The sequence below is a fragment of the Clupea harengus genome, chromosome 17 (assembly GCF_900700415.2).
Source record: "Clupea harengus chromosome 17, Ch_v2.0.2, whole genome shotgun sequence".
NCBI classification, from domain to species: domain Eukaryota; kingdom Metazoa; phylum Chordata; class Actinopteri; order Clupeiformes; family Clupeidae; genus Clupea; species Clupea harengus.
Window position 1 is genome coordinate 4,164,722 of NC_045168.1, and position 19,500 is coordinate 4,184,221.

The 19,500-nt window shown below is 46.8% G+C and overlaps 1 protein-coding gene across 1 annotated transcript in view; it reads right to left on the minus strand.

Moving 5' to 3' along the window:
- arfgef1 (ADP-ribosylation factor guanine nucleotide-exchange factor 1 (brefeldin A-inhibited)) overlaps positions 1-19,500 on the minus strand; it is a 64,414-nt gene that overhangs the window by 24,143 nt on the left and 20,771 nt on the right. The window contains exons 3-21 of the mRNA XM_031584413.2: positions 19,129-19,285; positions 18,596-18,742; positions 16,947-17,126; positions 16,775-16,828; positions 13,866-13,973; positions 13,586-13,805; positions 12,729-12,845; positions 11,916-12,202; positions 10,972-11,105; positions 8,735-8,969; positions 7,796-7,895; positions 7,547-7,686; positions 6,723-6,831; positions 3,855-4,056; positions 3,339-3,450; positions 2,083-2,288; positions 1,614-1,698; positions 1,166-1,331; positions 71-222 (exon numbers count right to left, since the gene is read on the minus strand). Coding sequence (XP_031440273.1) covers positions 71-222; positions 1,166-1,331; positions 1,614-1,698; positions 2,083-2,288; positions 3,339-3,450; positions 3,855-4,056; positions 6,723-6,831; positions 7,547-7,686; positions 7,796-7,895; positions 8,735-8,969; positions 10,972-11,105; positions 11,916-12,202; positions 12,729-12,845; positions 13,586-13,805; positions 13,866-13,973; positions 16,775-16,828; positions 16,947-17,126; positions 18,596-18,742; positions 19,129-19,285 — 2,911 coding nt within the window. The remainder of the gene's footprint in view (positions 1-70; positions 223-1,165; positions 1,332-1,613; positions 1,699-2,082; positions 2,289-3,338; positions 3,451-3,854; positions 4,057-6,722; positions 6,832-7,546; positions 7,687-7,795; positions 7,896-8,734; positions 8,970-10,971; positions 11,106-11,915; positions 12,203-12,728; positions 12,846-13,585; positions 13,806-13,865; positions 13,974-16,774; positions 16,829-16,946; positions 17,127-18,595; positions 18,743-19,128; positions 19,286-19,500) is intronic.

A 19,500-nucleotide genomic window follows, 5' to 3' on the forward strand; every position in this document is an offset into this window, starting at 1 on the left:
TGTGTGTGTGTACCCTACCTTAAACATGGGCCTGATGTGCTCCAGGAGTGTGTGTGTGTGTGAACCCTACCTTAAACATGGGCCTGACGTGCTCCAGGTGTGTGGCGCTGGTGAAGGGGGCCTGGACGTGACTGACGGCCTCCATCAGGGCTTTGGCCGTCTTGGCCATCTGCTCCATCTCCACATTATACAGCAGCCTCCTCTGCTTCTCACTGGCCACACCTATGCAGCACACACACACACACACACACCACATTAACACACATACCGCATTAACACACATACACACACCACATTAACACACATACACACACCACATTAACACACACACCACATTAACACACATACCGCATTAACACACAGACACACACCACATTAACACACACACCGCATTAACACACACACCGCATTAACACACACACCGCATTAACACACATACCGCATTAACACACATACACACACCACATTAACACACACACACACCACATTAACACACATACCGCATTAACACACATACACACACCACATTAACACACATACCGCATTAACACACATACACACACCGTATAAACACACACTCACACTGCATTAACACACACATACACACTGTATGAACAGACACACACACACACACACACACACACACACACAGTATGAACAGACATACACACACCGAATAAACACACACACCGCATTAACAGACATACACCTGTATTAGAACATAAACCTGTATTAGAACATAAACCAGTATTAGAACCTACAGAGCTCTGACCACCCTTACGCATTAAGCCAACCCACACCGAAACACTCCCAATCATGGCAAACACTCTGGGCTAATCGTAACAGCCACCCAGGGCATTGCGTTAATGCCAGCATCCAGCGCACTCATTCATCTCGCGCAGACTGGAATTCCCTCCGTATCAAAGCGCTCCTGCTAAATCAGTCTGCCGAGTCACGCAGCTGGAGATGAAATCTACAGCCGATGACTCACTACTCCATCAAACAGTCATTCAGCTGCGCTGCCTGTAACATCAGCTCTGACAACCCCAATCAGACACCATCATAATAACGGTTCTGTGCTCACAGGAGGAGGAGAGGACAGGAGAGGAGAAGAGAGGAGGGGAGGAGAGGAGAGGAGAGGAGAGGAGGAGAGGAGAGAACTCACTCTGTTTATTGGATTTGATGGTTAATTCCTTCGTCTCCTTCATGGCGATCTTCTTGCCAGCGATCTCATCGTAGATGGCAGACAGATACTCCTCCGGCAGGTCTTTGCTGTCGTTAATCCCTCTGTTCATCTTGATGTACTGCTCTTTTGTCATTTTATTTTTTACCTGTGAAAAGGAAGACGCGGATACGATAAAGACTTCGATAAAGAAAAAGGCTTTCTTTTCCGAAAATCCTCAGACAATCAGCTAATCAGATTTGAACTTTAAGATATGACGTATCAAAGCCTCTCAGTGTGACTTTCATAAACGCCTTCATGATGAGGCTGATACACACTCTCTGTGTCTCATAAAGCTCTGAGTCTGAGTCTGGAGTGATATCTGAGCATGATAGCAGCGTGCATCAAGTCCACAAGCCTCGGATGTGACTGTGATGTGACGTGACATTACCTGTGGGCTGTGCAGGTCTGTTGTCAACATGATGATTGAGTAGGCCAGGACATATGCAGTGTCTGCACTGGCAAACTCCGTTTGTCTGGCAAAGAAGACAGAGAGAGAAATATATGTTAGAAATATAATGTAAATAATGCAGGATATGTATGTTGCATATTTTGTTTTGCTTTGGTAACACTTTCTGAATTGGTCATGTCAATAAAGCTTATTTGAATTAAAGACAGAATTTAAGGGAGAGAGGGGAGAGAGATGGATAGATAAATGGATACAGATAGAGATACAGAGATAGAAAGAAAGAGAGATAAAGAGATAGATAGAGAGATTAAAAGAAAGAGAGAGGAACAGATTGATGTCGAAATGAGGCAGAACATTTTCCTCCACCAGCATGGCAGGACTGTCCCCGCCCGACTCCATCCCAGGGTGGAGACGTCGTCTGATGAGCGCGTGGGCGGGCGGGAGCACTCACCCCTGGTTGCATTCTAAGTATCTAGCAGCGAACTTCTCCATCAGCCGATCAATCTTCTGCGCCTCTCCGGGGAGACGGAAGCCCTCGAGGAACAAACGGAGCGCCGACACAAAGTCCTTGCCCTGGAAGTCCATCTGGTCCACGAAGGCATACATGACCTCTTTGTTTAAGCGATCGTTGTCCCCCAGAAGCTCTCCAACCTGAGTCTGCAGGGAGTCAAGAAAAAGAGAGAGTGAGAAAGAAAGAGAGAAAGAGAGAGAGAGAAGCAGATACAGATAAAGAAGTGAAACGAGGAGGAGAGAGAGAGAGAGACATGGACGGACAGACAGACAGACAGACAGACAGACAGATAAACCGATAGATGGATAGAGATAGAGAAAGAGAGAGAGAGAAAAAGGTGAAAGACAGGAAGATAGAAAGAGAGTAAAAGTCTGCATGAATCTAACAGATGCACAGCTTTCCGTGCATTACACATCAGCAGCAGCCTTTCCTGTTTGTCAGAATAGAATTAGGAGGCCTTTGGCATGCATATCCTGTGTGTGTGTTTGTGTGTGTGTGTGTGTGTGTGTGTGTGTGTGTGTGTCCTTATCCAGACTGTAGTCAGTGAGAGTGAGGCACAGTGGAGTACAGTGCTCCTCCATTTTCCCCTAAACGACACTAATGTGGTAAATACACATTTCGTGTCACTTTACCCAGCTGTCAGATTAGCCCTGAGGAGCCCTTTACTCCAATGTGTCAGTGGGTTTGTGTGTGTGTGTGTGTGTGTGTGTGTGTGTGTGTGTGTGTGTGTGTGTGTGGGGGGGTGTGTGTGGGGGGGTGTGTGTGTGTGTAGATGTTATGAATATTCTTTTACGCAGACTGCATGACGTTGCCCTTGAAGGGCTGACAATCTACAGAGTGCAGAGTTACACAAACACACACACCCACCCACCCACCCACACACACACACACACCCCACTTCAGAAGTAGTGCTACAGTAGGATCTACTCTTCAGTCAGGTGCTATATTTACAGTAGGATCCACCCTTCTGTCAGGTGCTATATTTACCCAGCCAGGCATATTTACCCATTACAAACTAAATCAGATTTCTGACATAATGATATATACATAATGGCATATATTTGTTGAGTAACTGTGAAGCGATTGTTGTCATAAGTTGGCTCTTGGAGGTTTGAGATAGTTGCTATACAACTCCTGAGTACCTACTCAGCACTGATTTAACAGACAAATACAGACTGAGTGTTAGGGCGGCTTACAGAATCAAGCCTGTCTTCTTGGTGTAAAAACTGGGCGATGTCCTCCGGGGTGGTTCCCAGCATGCCTTGCTCCTGCAGGTACTGGATGCCCCTCTTTGGTTTCTTGTTGAACCTGAGCAAATGGCCAGACAAGACAAGATGGCGTTTTAATATAGCGGTTAGCACAACTGTGGACACTGCCATTTTATACCCTCAAAGAACCCTTCTTTAAGTGGTGTGAGCTCATCTGACATCATATCAGTCTAGGACACCTGGAGTTCTACCCATTCCTTAAAATGAACTGCTCTGAATTAAACTATAACTGTATTATAACTGAACTGAACAGCTCTGAATTAAACTATAACTGAACTGATCTGAATTAAACTATAACTGTACTATAACTGAACTGAACTATAAACAGTTTTTTGTTTTAATGAGCGGACTTCTCCATCTCCTGAGCCATCATCCTACACGTGTAAGGAACAGTAGGGTGTAATATGACCCCGGTGTTTGAGTCAGGGGAGAGGGCAGGCTTACAGGTCAATCCCTTGCTCTATGATCTCTTTCTGCTGCTTGAGGACCTCAAACTGCTCGGGGTTGTCTGTCCCTGACATCTGTGTGCTGTAGCTCCCGATGCCCGAGGAGGCCGTGGAGTCCAGCGAGTTGATGCTCCCGTAGCGGTTAATGGTCTCCGGGTGCTTGCTGTCATTGGTGTCGAGCTCTGAAGGCTTCTCTTGGCCTGTGGTGAGTGTCACACACACACACGGAGATGTGCACACACACACACACACACACACACACACACACACACACACACACACACACACACACACACACACACAGTCAGAGACACAAACACACACCACAAAAACAGAGGAAGAGGAACTGAGATGAGATTTGAGGCCCATTCAAATGGTAGAGTCTGCAGCTAGGGTAGCTAGTGACACAGCAAAACGATTCATTAATGCTATTGCTAGGGGGTGAAAACTGCCCGGGGTTTCAGTCGCTTCTCAGCGGTGCCACACTGTGTGTGTGTGTGTGTGTGTGTGTGTGTGTGTGTGTGCGTGTGTGTGTGAGAGATAATGAGTGTTCAGAGCACACTAAAGAAGGCCATTGCTCCAATAAAGACTTTGGCCTCCCATAAAGCCAAGGCTCTGGTTCAGTGGGTGCTGAGGTGGCCTGTTGCAGCCCTACGGTGCCAAGCCTGGGGGATGATAAGAACACCACTGTAAAACAAACGGGTGGCTGGGCGTAGCAGACAGCTAGTAAGTGCAAAGTGAAATAGGAGTCTTATTACGGGTCGGAAACTCGCTAAAACATTCAGTGCATCACCACAGGGGGAAATCGGAGATGGCAGCCAGGCTCCTCGTTTCAAGCACTGTATTTCAGATAATGAAGCGGGGAGGGAGGGAAGGAGAAAGAGAAAGAGAGAGAAAGAGAGAGAGAGAGAGAGAGAGAGAGAGAGAGAAAGAGAGAGAGAGGGAGGGAGGTAGCCTGGCTAGACTGCACAGCTCACCTACTCCATAATACAGAAGGGACGGGAGACTATTCCTACACCAGCCACAACAAACACGTAATCACACACGCATAAAATACAGCCAAGCATGGCTATTATAGGCATGACTTTTTACAGTGGAAAGACTTGGGTCAAAGGACACACAGCAAACACATACAGGACCACAAACACATACAGGCACAAACACATACAGGCACCCCCCCCCCCCCCACACACACACACACACACACACACACACACTGCAGAATCCAGGCCAGAAACCTGAGACTAGGCAAACAGAGAGGCACAGAGGACGGCGGACTAGAGGTAACCTACGGCATGAAGGGATCTAATGAGAGCTCCATTCCAGCCCCATCACCTTAATGGAACCCCCCTTTAATCAGTTCTACGGTCACTATGACGACCGGTCTAGCAAATACACAAGACACTAGCCAGGACGATTACCTGCTCTCACTTTCATGTCGGCCCCAAAGACAAAGAACAAACAAGGTCAGAGTGGCACTGCTAGCATAGCCGAGCAGTAAATGTTTCCAAACAAGCACAAATGACAGCCATTAGCTGACTCACAGAGGAAGCCGACATTGTGTGATACCTACAGTGTGTGTGTGTGTGTGTGTGTGGTTTTTAATTTGCATGTACATTGGCTTGGGAGAAAGCCAAACTTGGGAAATGCACTCCGTCTCACTCGGGCGAGCAGTCGAATCTTCTGGCACGGCACTATATTTCATGACCACCGCAGGGGCTGTGGCCCTCAGATCTCGTCTTAGCGGCGTGACTAATGAAGTGGCCCCGATGTGTCGGTAGGAAGAGGAGGTAGTAATCAGCAGGGGAGGGGGGCGAAGTCACGGTTGCCTGAGTTTTAGATACTCATGGCGGGGGGTACCTGAGCCTTGGGATGGTAAACGGTGAAAGAGAAAGCCCAGACACTCTGAAACTGAAAGACCTGGTTAGGAGACACTATTTTATTCAGTTCCCCAGAGTGCTTCCTTTTTATTAACATGGTGTAACAACCACTAAATTCTCTCTGTGACTCCCATATCAACTTAAACGCCCTTGTTGCCAGTACGAAGCTCCTATAGTGGAGACAACATTAAACACTTTAGTGAACAGAAGCAGATTCGTTTAGCGGCTTCATCTCGCACCGCTCTGGTTCGTAGTGAGAAGTGGGGAAATGCCTTCAGTGGCTTCCACGTGTAATGCCCTGGTTTAACCGCACTAAACTCTCCCCGAGCCAGAGGTATTGTGAGGTATTAGCCTCGCTCGCACACTGGGGCTGGGAAAGCAGCCATGCCTGACGTGGCGGCTGTTTGATCCTAGGCAGGCTGCAGGACCGGAGGATTACAGGCCCTGGGTCTCCACTAACCGTCCCACAATCCACCTCTCCGAGTTAGTCTCCACTAACCGCCCCCCCTCCAATCCACCTCTTGGAGACTGCAGCTCCCCCGCCTCCACCCTAATCTACATCCCAGGAGTCCCAGCTTGTGACACTGTTGATGTAGGGCTGCCCGGAGCCTGCTTCATTAAGATTAAAGTCCTGCCAGAACCGCATCGCCCCCAAACGGTGGTTGCCTCCATCACCAGTGAGGTGTCTCAGAGCGCTTACACTGCTTATGCATGAGACCCAGCGGATGTGTCAGTAAGACAACACTGCAGTCTGTGTTCCCCCGTCTACGGCGCACAGTGCAGAGGAGCTTGACTGATGTTACTCCACTGTGGCCTTCATCCGTTTCTCACAGATCAGCAAAGTGGAACACAGGCTGTTGCTCTGGCGACCAACATTGCTGTTAGCCGTCAAAGCCTTTATCACAGCTAAACCAATCAGTGTGTGTGTGTCTGTGTGTGTGTGCCAGAGGCCATTAGGAGCGATGTGGTGTTTTGTCGGCTCTCACCAAGGCTGGTCTGGGAGTTGGGGTTGACGTATTGATCCTTGCTCCACTCCACCATGCACTTGAGGATGGACACCAAACATTCCAGCCCCTTCTTCCTCAGGGTCAGCTCCTGAGGCACAGGCACAGGCACAGGCACAGGTTCACATTAGGACACATAGGTACATACACAAAAAAAATACACAACAATGCAAAGAAAATACAAAAGTTGTTTCGATTTGAAGATGATCTCGATTAGGAGTTAGGAGTCTTAAAAAAAGAACCGTTTCGATATTCAGATTAATACAGTAGAGTCAACATCGAAGCGTTTTGCCACAAGTTGGTGAGGCCATAGAATATAAAAGGAAACCGGATTAAGTGAATATGCGCAACATATAGAAGCAGGAAATGAAATTATACCACTTCTTTATATGCTTGTCTGATGGTTGTTTTTGAGGAAGTCTTTCAAATTCTGCGTAGGGCCACTGTATTGGAGGATTTATTCCCCAGAAAAAGTCTGTTGAAACTTTCCTTTCTGGCAAGAAAGGTCCATATGGAACCTTTTCTATGACTTTTCTTGCCACACAGCACCTTTTCCAGAACTTTCCCTTCGCTTACAAAGTAGATTATTTTAGGATTCTGACACAGGGATTTCAAAAGTTTTCAAACGATTTCTAGGAATACAGCAGATAGTAAGCAGATACTGTTGCACTGTAGAGGCTGACGGCGCAGAGAACACGAGTGAAAACAGAAACTTTTCAGAAATAAAGTATTACAGTTTTTTTTATTCAGCCAGGCTGCAACGTATCACATCCAGGGAGTTGTACAGCCCAGGGGGGGGTTCTCACCTGTAAGGGGGTCGTGCCACACTCATGGCCCGCTCGACCCTGTGCAATCTTGGAAAGGTCATTGACGAGCCTTTCGAATATATTAGCAGCATTCAAGTCACAATCATAGTTCACATAAATGTCCACCACGCTCTGGGCATCTGAAAGCACAGACAAGGAGAAACACAGTCAACACGGAAACACACGACACACGGAAACAAAGGACAGTTATTTTTTTTGTAGGTGAGTGACAGTTTCAAGGACACCCACCAGCACATATTCTGGTAAGAGTCTGAATGACCATCCACTTGTGGTCATAGGAGCTAGTGGACGTCTCTAGAATGTACAGAAAAATCTCCTTGAAAAACACCTGAGGAGAGAAAGAAGCGACACATGAGTAATTACACACACAAGAGCACCTTGAGGGACTTCAGCTTAAAGAACACTAAAGCATTAAAGCGCAGGAGAGGTCTGGGGAGCTGAGATGCAGCATCATCAGGAAGAGTAATGGCTGAAACAGGGGGGAGTTTCAGATGGAAACATGTGGCAGATTAACTGGCGTCCTGGTGGGGAGAACATGCATCCTAAACGCCCTGAACACTAGTAGTAAAGCAGATCACCACCAATGGGCTTAAGAGAGGGGGAGTGAGGGAAAGAGAGGGGGAGTGAGGGAAAGAGGGGGGGGGGAGTGAGGGAAAGAGGGGGGGAGTGAGGGAAGGATGAGGAGTGAGGGAAGGATGAGGAGTGAGGGAAGGATGAGGAGTGAGTTGGGCTGAGGCAGAAAGAGGGGGGGGGGGGTGAGTGAGTGTGTGAGTGTGTGTAAGTGAGAGAGAGAGAGAGAGAGAGCGCTTGAGAAAGAGAGAAAGAGAGAGAATGAGAGATAGTAAGAGAGAGACAGCAGGAGGGAGAGTAGGAGAGAGACAGCAAGAGGGAGAGGGAGAGTGAGAGATTGCACTGCTGCAGCTGAGTGCTATTACAGGACTTCATCCCTGGCCGTCTCTGCCTACTCCCCCCCCTGTCAGCAAGCTGCTCAGCTGACTGATGTGGACGTGTGGAAGGGTGTGTGGTTTATGAAGGCGGAGAAAAAGTACATGTCTAATGGATGGCGGTTGTGGTGTGTGTGTGTGTGTGTGTGTGTGTGTGTGTGTGTGTGTGTGTGTGTGTGTGTATGTTTGAGAGAGTGAGTGAGTGAGTGAGTGAATAAAGCACCTCAATTTGCATCTTCAGATGGGTTTTGAAGTTGGACAGCAGCGTGAGGAAGATGGAGAGCGACAGCTCGAAGACCTCGGGGACGGACGAGACGCCGTTCTTGGAGAGCGCCACGCACAGATACTGCTTGATGGCGTTGATGAACATCTCGTTGGTCTTGAAAATGGGCCCCGCATTCTGCAGGATGGACAGCAGCAGCTGCAGCGACAGGACCTTTGACCTCAGCTCATGGGACCTGTGGGGCGTGACAGGGTTAGAGAGGTCAAAGTTCAACGCTGAGGCGAGGCATCAGGACCAACACAGCAGATGGAGGACGCATGAAGCTTAATTGGTTGTTGTTTACACTGCTGGGGTCATCATGAGAGCAGGTGGACAGGAGAGGCCCAGTCACATAATAATAGGACACTGTCCTTCAAGATAGCAAGCCATATTACATTTATATTTATTATTTATTAAATAAAACCAACTTCATAAATACATTATTGTTTGTGTTTATATAAAAGTGTAAAATATACAGTTGTACAGGTTTAACTGGCTGATCTTACATCCATGTTACTACAAACATGATTGGTTAGGGTAAGTGAATGCATGACTTTGCTCTTGTGCAAAGCCCTGGGTATTCTACCAGAGTGTTTGAATAGGGATGGAGTGATTTGCATGGCATGTGGTCAATGTGGGACAGTGTGTGCTAAACCGAACAGGCCCAGCAGACAATGGCTGGAGATTTAATGCTTCCCTGTACACTGCCCACCACAGAATTGGATTAAACCAGATTTGACAACAAATGACATAATAATAGTAACATAATAAAAGCTGGTTTTCTGAAAGCATTACAGAGCTGATATTACTACTTAATCATGCTCGTGCTGGTTGTGTCGACGGAAACATGCGTTCATCCGTTTACAAATGAGTCAGCACTTTGTGGCATGCATCTACGAAACACACAATAATTCAGCCATAAATTACTAACACACGGAGCTCGGAGGCCATTCTGGGAGCCTGAAATGAGTATTCTTGAGGTGCAACACTATTTCTCATTTTGAGAGCGGCCACGCCAGCACCTCCCTGAGCAATCGATATGGTGGATGTCAAGCTGCTGAATCACTGCGTCTGTTCAGTGTGCGGGTGGTAGGGCCAGGAACAAACAGGAACAAACAGGAACAAACAGGAACAACACCACAACACCACAACACCAGCTAAACAACAGGTGACTATTCGCCCTTATGGGCAACTATTACATATAAATTGATGGACCAATGAAGGCCTGAAGTGAGGAGTGTCTGTGAATAAATATTGCTTTTTTTGAGCCTCTGGTAAATGGCATATGTCAGCACTGTGCACTTCTATTTACACCATCATCTGAAAGAGTTGAGCCACCACCCTGGTTCTGCCATGAAAAAAACTACAAAGACCACGCCACTCCCCGATACGGCCTCTCTGTGGCCCCGCCCTCAGATAGCCTTTTATGACAGAAAATCTATCTCTCTAGCAATCTGCTTTCGAAGTTATCAGCTGATATAGTCGTGAGGTAAATCTCCTGGGGGGTGGGTGAGGGGGGGACAGGGGGTGGTGGCGAGGAAGGCCATGGCCTCTCTGCCACACAGAAAGATCAATACTGCAGTGACACTGCAAGCAGGCCTGCTCTTCATTGCCATGCGTGACTGATGGAAATGAATGACTGCTCTCTAAATGCCTTTGTCTGTGGGAAACATCGCTCCCTCCCATGCACACACGCACACACAAATGGACACTCACTGTCACACAAGCACACACATGCACACAATTGGACAGTCTTTCTTTCTTTGTTTCTTTCTCACACACACACACACAGACACACACACACACAGACACACACAGAAACGCTCTTCTGGGAAAGGACTATTCCTGACACCAACTGCAAGCACCTTTCCTCCTCTGTCCCCTTGTCTCTCTCCCTATGCATTCTGGGCCACAGCCATACGGCTCCACATCAACATTATGCAGGACACCAGCCATCTTGGATTGAATTACATACACAAACCAGATTCGGAAAATCCAGTTACGCAAACATGCCAATCAGATTTGGAAAACTTGCAGTCCTCTGTGAATACGACCGCAGCATTCTCAAATTGTATTGAACCCATCCCAGATCTGATTAGGTCCTCTTGTTATGTTCAGCAGGGGAACATAAACAGTAAGAGTTGCATGTGTCATGGTGTATTTTCTGGGGAAGTTCTATTCAGGAGAAGGACACTTACTTTGGATCTGGGGGTCCGTCGGATAGGGGCTTCATAGACAGCTTGCAGAGAGAGCGGAAAACTAAGAAGGCATCCTTTTGCAGAATGTGGGAGAACTTAGCACCAGGTGCAGGTCCTGTAGTAGTTCCCGATTCCTACAACAAAATAAAGAAGAGTAGCTGAATATTAAAGAACAAAAATGAAGCTGAAAGATCCTGCAAACACTTTTTGTTGTTGTCGTTGAACGACTTCAGTGGTTTAGGATTGTCAGAATTCTTGTCGACCAAGCTCTTCATCAAACCTGGCTCCTGTAATCCAAATGAACTGCATGGTTTTGTGAACATAAGCCACCTGATACATCACTTGGCCACACACATACATTTGGTCATTAGCCTACACCAGACTGACGTCAGCGGGTTAAACATCTGCAGCAGCATCCCAGCCCTGAAGACACTCCGCAGTACAGCCATCTTCCACTCCTCCAGTAAACCCATTACTTTAACTGCTGGCTGCAATAGCCTGCATCTGGAGGCCTACCACAGAGTCTGGCTCAGTCTAACAGGCCTGATGGAGCCAAAACTGTCCCTGAGGGAAGGGGTATTACCGCCTTACAGCCAGGTGCATTTGATTAGGGTTCTAACTAAAACCTGCAGCGTGGCACACCTCCACTGGGACCCGGCACAATAGCTGGAGTGGGAAACTACAACTCCACGCTAGCCTGCTATGGTAGGGATCTGACCCACATCCAAAGGAACACTTTAAAAAGGTGCACACTCAAAGTGGCAAACAGAGGAACAAGGCAAGGAGCGGCACACAGGCGAATCTCCCAAGATGATTTATAATAACGTTTCGATCCTAAAGGATCGTCCTCGAATCGTTGCAATAAAAGTCTTGGGAGATTCAACCGTGTGCTGCTCCTTACCCTTGTTCCTCAGGATGCGCCCCACAGCCGGCTGGCGTCTCACCTGAGTGTCGTTGGAGGAGACGGAGAGCCTGTCGTCAGGCAGGGACGGAGTAAAGCTGGCAGAGATGGGCGTGCCGGGGATGCCGTTGGCGTGCACGTTCTCGCTGTCGCTCCCCAGTGCCCCCTCGTCCTCCAGCGAGTTGGGCGTGCTCTCGGCCGGCTCCGGCTCAGGCTCGGGCTCGGGCTCGGGCTCGGGCTCGGGCTCGGGCTCAGGCTCAGGCTCAGGCTCGGCCTCCCCGCGACCCTCCTTGGCATCTGAACACAGATGAACAGGGTCCAGGCAGGTCCCTTTGGGGTGGTTGAAAATGCATGTGTAAAAATACCACCGACTACAAGGACCACGTTCAAGTGCTTGCCAGGGTAAGGAGTTATGGTGGTAAGTCAGGTTCATAGAAGGTATTAATTAAGTCCTCCACTTTCTCAGTCATAAGTGTGATTTTGCCATCTAGTGCACATCTATATCTAGTGCATACAAGTCTAAATAACAGACTGAATGCGTTAAACCATTGTGCTAGACACTGTGTGTTTTCTATATGATGTTGCTTTGTCACCCATCACCCTTAACAGTGGTGAACATTTATGTTTTTTCTGATGTTGGGTGCAACACATTGTTTTTAGGTAATTTACTCAGGTGTAATACCACAAAAGCTGACAAGAGAACAGAAACAGCTGGCAGGGTGTAGGTGTCATCAGCCCTCACAGATGCAGTCACACACACACACACACACACACACACACACACACACACACACACACAGCTGACTATTACTCTAGCGGTACCCCTGACCTGCCCAGTGCAAGACAGCAAACCCACCTCCTGCCACAGTGTTGACCACCTCCTGCAGTATGCTCTGCACAATCTCCTGAGCCTTCTCCTCGTAGTTTGGGGTCCCTTGTTCCTCCATCGCATCCATGTTGTGTTGTGCTGCACCTGTGAGGAAATATATAAAATAAATATATAAAAAAAATTGACTAAACTGATTAAAATGACGATTTAAGGTCCTTGGCCGTTCCTGAATATTACTGATCTAATCCCTCTGTCTCCATGAATTTTCTAATTTGGCCTCGAATGAGAACATTTAGCGAGTGAAGGTTATAGCCGCCTCACTAATGTAATGCGCTGAGACAGAGAGGCACCACTGGTGTCTTACGCAACAGAGACGAGTCGCTTCTTTGATAATTCAACTAAGAGAACACAGGAAAATGTCAGGGCCAACTTGCTCTGCGAGAAAAAAAAGCACCTCTTCAATCTTTAACCTTCTTTAATTCCTCTTCCCCAAAACGTACTGAGGAAGTGTATGCGGACACGACATTCATGTGTGTTTATAGAGGACTGAGATCAATCCCAAATGGATGGAATAGTAGTCCACAGAGACGTGAGGCTGTGTCGAAGGTGTATCTGGTGGGAGTGGGGTGGGGTGGGGTGTAAGGTGGTTAAAAACACACACTTGTCTGCATCTTCTACCTGTGTTCTGGTCTATCCATATGTGTGTACACGCATCACTGCATGTCTGAAAGTGTGAGTTTCTCTTCAGCCCAAGTTCTCTGTGTTTTCTCCACATGGGAATTTCAGTGCATGCTTCAGTGTGTGTATGTGCACACATGTGCGTGTGTGGTATGTGTGTGTGTGTTTCGAGATCAGATCGGTGTGTGTGTGTGCACGTTACTTACTCTGCGCTGCGGCTGTGGCCTGGTCGGCTTCGGTCTGCTCGTTCTCTGCGGCGCAGAACTCGGAACCGTTCTCAGGCTCAGGGTTCTCGAAAGGGGGCGAGGAGGAGGAGGAGGAGCCCCCCTCGCCCTCTTCGGTCTTCCCCCCTCCCTCGCTGGGCTCCTGGGGCGGTGGCGGCCGGGGTGGCGGGGCCTTGGCTGGGGGGGTGCCGGCGTGCTGCTGCTGGGGTTGGGGCTGGGGCTGCTGGGGCTGGGGCTGCTGCTGCTGCTGCTGCTGCTGCTGGGGCTGGGGTTGGGGCTGGGGCTGCTGCTGGGGGGAGTCCGGCTCCTGCTGGCTGAGGGGGGAGTGCTGCCGGTGCCGCTCGCGCTCCATCTGCTTCGCCTCCTGGAGCTGGGGTGAGGGGGGTAGGGATTCACACACACACACACACAGACACACACACAAACACATGGACATGGACATGGACATGGACACACACAGACACAAACACACATGGACACATGGACAGCGAGCACACACACACACACACACACACACACACACACACACACACACACACAAAAATACACACAGAGAAAACACACAAACAAAAGCAGAAGATTACTATAGTTTAACGCAGAGAAAGCATCCATCACCTCACATCCCCCTGTAATTACAGACTTGTTAGCACAGCAGACACCCCCACGTCATTCTCTGGGGTGACTCTGGGGGCCCAGGAAACACACAGCTGCCCCAGAACTCAAAGCTTCGAGGAACAGAGAGACAACACACTTCAATCATCTCAGTCTTGTTTTGTCAAAAAATGCATTGTTACATGGAAACCAAAGGACATGCATATGAAGTAATGATCCGTTGTAATGCAAAAGCAAAGCATCCATGCTTGGCGTCATCAACTGATGCACTTGTGCTGGGCTGTAAAAGAATGGTATAACTCAACAGTAGACTTATGTATGAGATTCCCAAATGACATAACTCAACAGAAGACTTATGTATGTGATTCATATATGGTATAACTCAACAGTAGATTTATGTATGTGATTCCTATATGGTATAACTCAACAGTAGACTTATGTATGTGATTCCTATATGGTATCTTTTTCCTATAAGCATGGTTAGGTCTTGGAGAAACAGTAAAAGCATAAACACACCTGCCTTCACAAGTCAACAGATGGCAAACACTATTAAAGGTTAAACATTTCAAACCCTTCCACACCATTAGCAGTGTGTCATTACTAGCAGGTTGTCTGAGAGGGTTTCTGCATGTGGTCCTGATCAGACATATACTTAGATAGTATGCATCGGACGGGGAAAGGCTTGTGCTATGTCGATATGAAAGAAAATGTCCACAGCCCATGTCACATATTTATACAGAACATAATGGCTATGCAACACTGCTTATCTGGCTTGCTGAGTGCCTCTTTGTGAGGAAACTAAGTGGTCTGTTAGCCTAGAGCCTGTCTAGTCTCCTTGCATGAACCTGTGTGACCCTTGATAAAATGTCCCTTGTCTTGCAAACAAATTCCTTGTACTATATGCATTCGTATGTACCCATAGTCAGGCTTGAAATGAGCTTAACTAAGACTTAACTATTCAAGGGATTTGGTGGCCTTGGGTACATAGTACTGAATTAATACATTACAGACATATTACTGAATTAATACAAAGGGGATCTAAATATTTTTTCAAATAAGAATGAACTAATTGAGATGCTGACCCACTCCTGTGATAAAAAAACAAGGAAGTCAAGGAAGTTTTCTCAAAGCATAAATCCAATGAAAAGATATCAGATGTTCAATTTATCACGGTTAACACCAAAGCTACCCAGGCTCAGAGAGACACCAGAAATAACCTTTGTTTCCGTTCCTCACTAAAAAAACATATATTTATGCATTAGGCAAAGAGATCAGCCAAACACATCACCGCCTTGGCACATTAAATTCAGAGTTATCGTACGCACTCCGATTACATGCGTAGGTGTAGTGGGGGCACAGGGGCTGCCAAGACAGAGAGTTGGATTCCAGCCCTTCGATATCTGTTCCTTCAAAGCATCGCGGATGAAGCTGCTAAAGGGTTTTGAACTGCAGTCCCGCGAACAGCCCACACTGGCACATTTGGTATGCAGCTCATGAATACACTCCCCTGGAAGCGTTTCAGACGCACTCTCTGCATTCTAATCCGTCCTAATGAACATGGCACAGGCCTGTCGCGCAATTATCACATGGCGATCTGATGTGACGTGCATCAACCGCTCAGGCACGGAACTCCCGTCAAAGGCCCGTCAATACTGCAGAGGGGGCTAATTAAAGAGGGTCACAAGTCTATGTCGATCACCTCTCAAGTTTAGCCACATCAGACGAACACAGCAAGGGCCCAGAATGGAGTCTCTCCCATACCAAGACCAGAGTGCCAAAGGGATGGAGGATCAATGTTCTTTGTTTCACAGCCAGACTATGCAAGCCCAACTCGCTGGCAAACGGCTTGTCTTTGCCTGCTATGTGCACAAAGCCATGTAATCCACAACCAGGGTTGGGGAGTAACTAGTTACATGTAACTAAGTTATGTAATTAAATTAACAAATTAATTAACTTACAGTTACTGAGAATAAAACGCATCATTAAATTACAATTACTACTCAAAATCCTGGTGATTACAAAGGGGCTACATCCAAATATATCCTTTCTGTAAAAAGCTTTCAAGCTGATTTGTAGAATACATTATTCATTCTGCTGCATCTTGCATCTTTTCGCCATCTAGACTGGCTCCATCCATTTGGCAGCATGGGCTAAGATCTTGAGCGCTTGGTTAACCAAACAGGTTAACAGAAGACCGAGCTTCAGAAAGTGGTGGATCTATTAAAACCTCGTAAACTGTGGTAACTGTGCTGTAATTCTCACCAACATGCCTCTGTTCTGTTGTTCATCACACACACACACGCACACACACACTCTGTCAACTCAAAAGGATGGAAATAACATTCATACACACACTTATATATAGAGAGAGAACTGGATGACACTGGATGTGGAAACAAAGTTGCAGGCAAAAGAACTGAAGCCACGGCAAGCACATTTTAAAACACAACATCAGGTAAGAGTACTACTGTAGAATAAGGTACTGATGGATGAAGCCAAAGCACAAAACCAGAGGAGTTCAGATCAAGCAATAATTCAAGGCAGTCCTCTACTCTTTACCTGACGATCACGCTTTCTGGAAGCCAAAGCCCAAGTAATCTTGTGATTTGTAAGCTATATTTCAAGAAGGAGGGGAAGGGAGAAGTTCAAGTCAAGAAGAAAAAAAGATAGGTTAGAACAAGCGTTTCTTCTCCCCCTGTATTGCTGATTGAGACGTGCGCAGGGGACTTACTGCTTGGTTCTCCATTCGGGCGAATATGACATTCAGCATCTGGGTGAGAGTGGCCTTTGCGGTGGTCTGGTTGATGAGGTTTTTGCTGGCCAGATAGATGTTGTAGCATGTCCGCACAGCCTGAAGCACGGTGCCCTCATGGATCTCGATGTTCTGGGATGTTACTGCAGTGAGCAAGGCCTGACAAAGGAGAGAGAGAGCGTGCAATTAGGGCAATTCAATAAACTGCAATACAATGCTAGCCATTATACTCAATCTCAATTCAATTCAGTTTCTATCACTCGTTCAACAAGTATGGTAACTACCAAAGCTCTAAATCCCTACCCTACCAGAAGAGAGCTGGGAGACTGGGAAATGTACTTTCAAAATGAAGAAATCTTCAGTATAACCCAGTCCATGTTGTTTCGAAACCAGCACAGATTTCATACAAAAGATTGAGTATATAATAATTACAATAATCTTCACACACAGGAATGACAAGGGTCAAGTAAAAAAAAATCTTTGCCTTGTGCACTTGTCAGTATTCTCCTAAACTATTATCTATTAGATAATAAAGACAAAGGTCTTAATTAAAATTAATTAAACCTACACTTTCACCTTAAGTGGTTTAACATCACTAGCACCGTGCTCTGGGATGTGATGACACAGAGCTACTAGTCCAGCCCACATGCCCTAAATCCAGTGGACTTTCTTCCAGAACATTCCCAGCCAGTCTTACACAACAGTACCGGGGGGTAAACAATGATGGTCTAACTTGACAGGGCAGCGGGAAAACAGACTCCGGGTTGGGCAGTTGTTCCACATTCAGAAAGTAGGGCTTGTGCACCTGCACTTGACCCAGTCAAGCACGAACCGGCGCCGGCGCCGACGACTCCAGTTTCATAATATGTGACAGGTCAACAAAAGAACTTCCCCTTCAGAGAAGCCACGGCAGGCCCCCTTCACATCATTCTCTTCACCATGGCAACCCAGGCTAATATAGCCTAGCCAAACACATTCTATGTACTCAGTTCTCTTGCTGTGGCTCAGCAGCAGTGAAGTGGCGCAGGAGTGGGGTGCCATGTAACATGGTGGCTATTAAACATGATGAAGTAGCTATTCCAAGCCTGCAAGATTGTCATCTTATCAGATAAGCTGAGAGCACTCAAGGTCTGAAGTACACAATTAATTTGCAAGGTATCATTAAAAAATTACGGAAGGTACACACTTAAAGCGTATAAACACTCCTACTCTTCTCTCTTGATGACATCATGTTTCAGTGGAAAAGTCCAAAGATCTGGAGAGATTGTGATGTACAGGGTGCATCTACACCATCAAATAGGGGCTCTGGTTAGGCCCCAGAGCTTTATAAAACCTATTATAAATCTTCAACAACAATGCAATTTGCACAAACTCAATGGGGAAATGCAAAGAGGAATGATCATAATCAGTTCCACACAATTAAGCTCTACACATTAAGGTTTTAAACTGAAGTTAAAACAATGCACTGGTGCTGGATTGGTACTCAGTGATGGCTAACATTACTAGATGCAGGTACTGGTACTGGGAGATAAGTGCCAGTATTGGTATTGGTAGATAAAAAGTTGAATCATCTCCGCACCAGCCTGGGAGCATGGGGGTGTCATGGGGGTTCTCACGGTCTCACCAACCTTAATGATCTGGAGCTGGACGCCCTCGTCCGTCTGGGGGCCCTGGAAGCAGCCGCATATGGTCTCGATGATCCTGTCGATGAGCTTCTTGCCCGGGGCCGTGCTGTCCGGGGCGCTCCCGGTCAGGTGGCCATATGCAATCAGTTTCTGTCCAACCAAGAGACGGGGGCAGTGTGTAAACAACAGGCCACAGGAGCACACAGCATATACACACAATACAAACTGTGCTTTTAATGGATAAGACCACTGTTAGTGTAAATGCAAATCTGAAATAAAAATACAACTATAGTATCCACATAGGATTTAGTGTATTCAAGCTTTTATGAGCAGTATGATAAAAAAAAAAGTGGTTTTCATCAATAAACTGAGGTTGTAGAATGTAATACAGTAAATGCAAATGTGTTAAACTGCATTTTAAACGATATAGCTGAACTATATATAGATACAATTACTGAATAAACTGCATAAAACAGTGTTAAACAGATACACACACACAGTGATAGTTTTTAGTGAATTTCATCCCAGCCACTGACCTGTAAACAGTCGAGTGATGTGCTTACGATGCGTGGACATTTGGACTGGCAGGCCAACTCAAACGGCAGGAAGTACTTATCTGCCTCAACGAAGTTGGTCTTAGATTTGATTGGCGGCAAAGTGCTGGAACCTGATTTGCTGTCTTCCGTGGGCGGACTGCAAAAAAGAGGAGATTGCAGCATCGGTCAACCAACTCCAAGGCCATCCATCAAAACTATTCACCACACACACACACACACACACACACACACACACACACCAGAAGACCCCATAAACAAAACATTGCATTTGTAATAAACAGGTACTTGATCAACAGGTTCTTGATCCTGGTAAAAGATTGCTGATATTTTAACTAAACAGCCAATGAAATC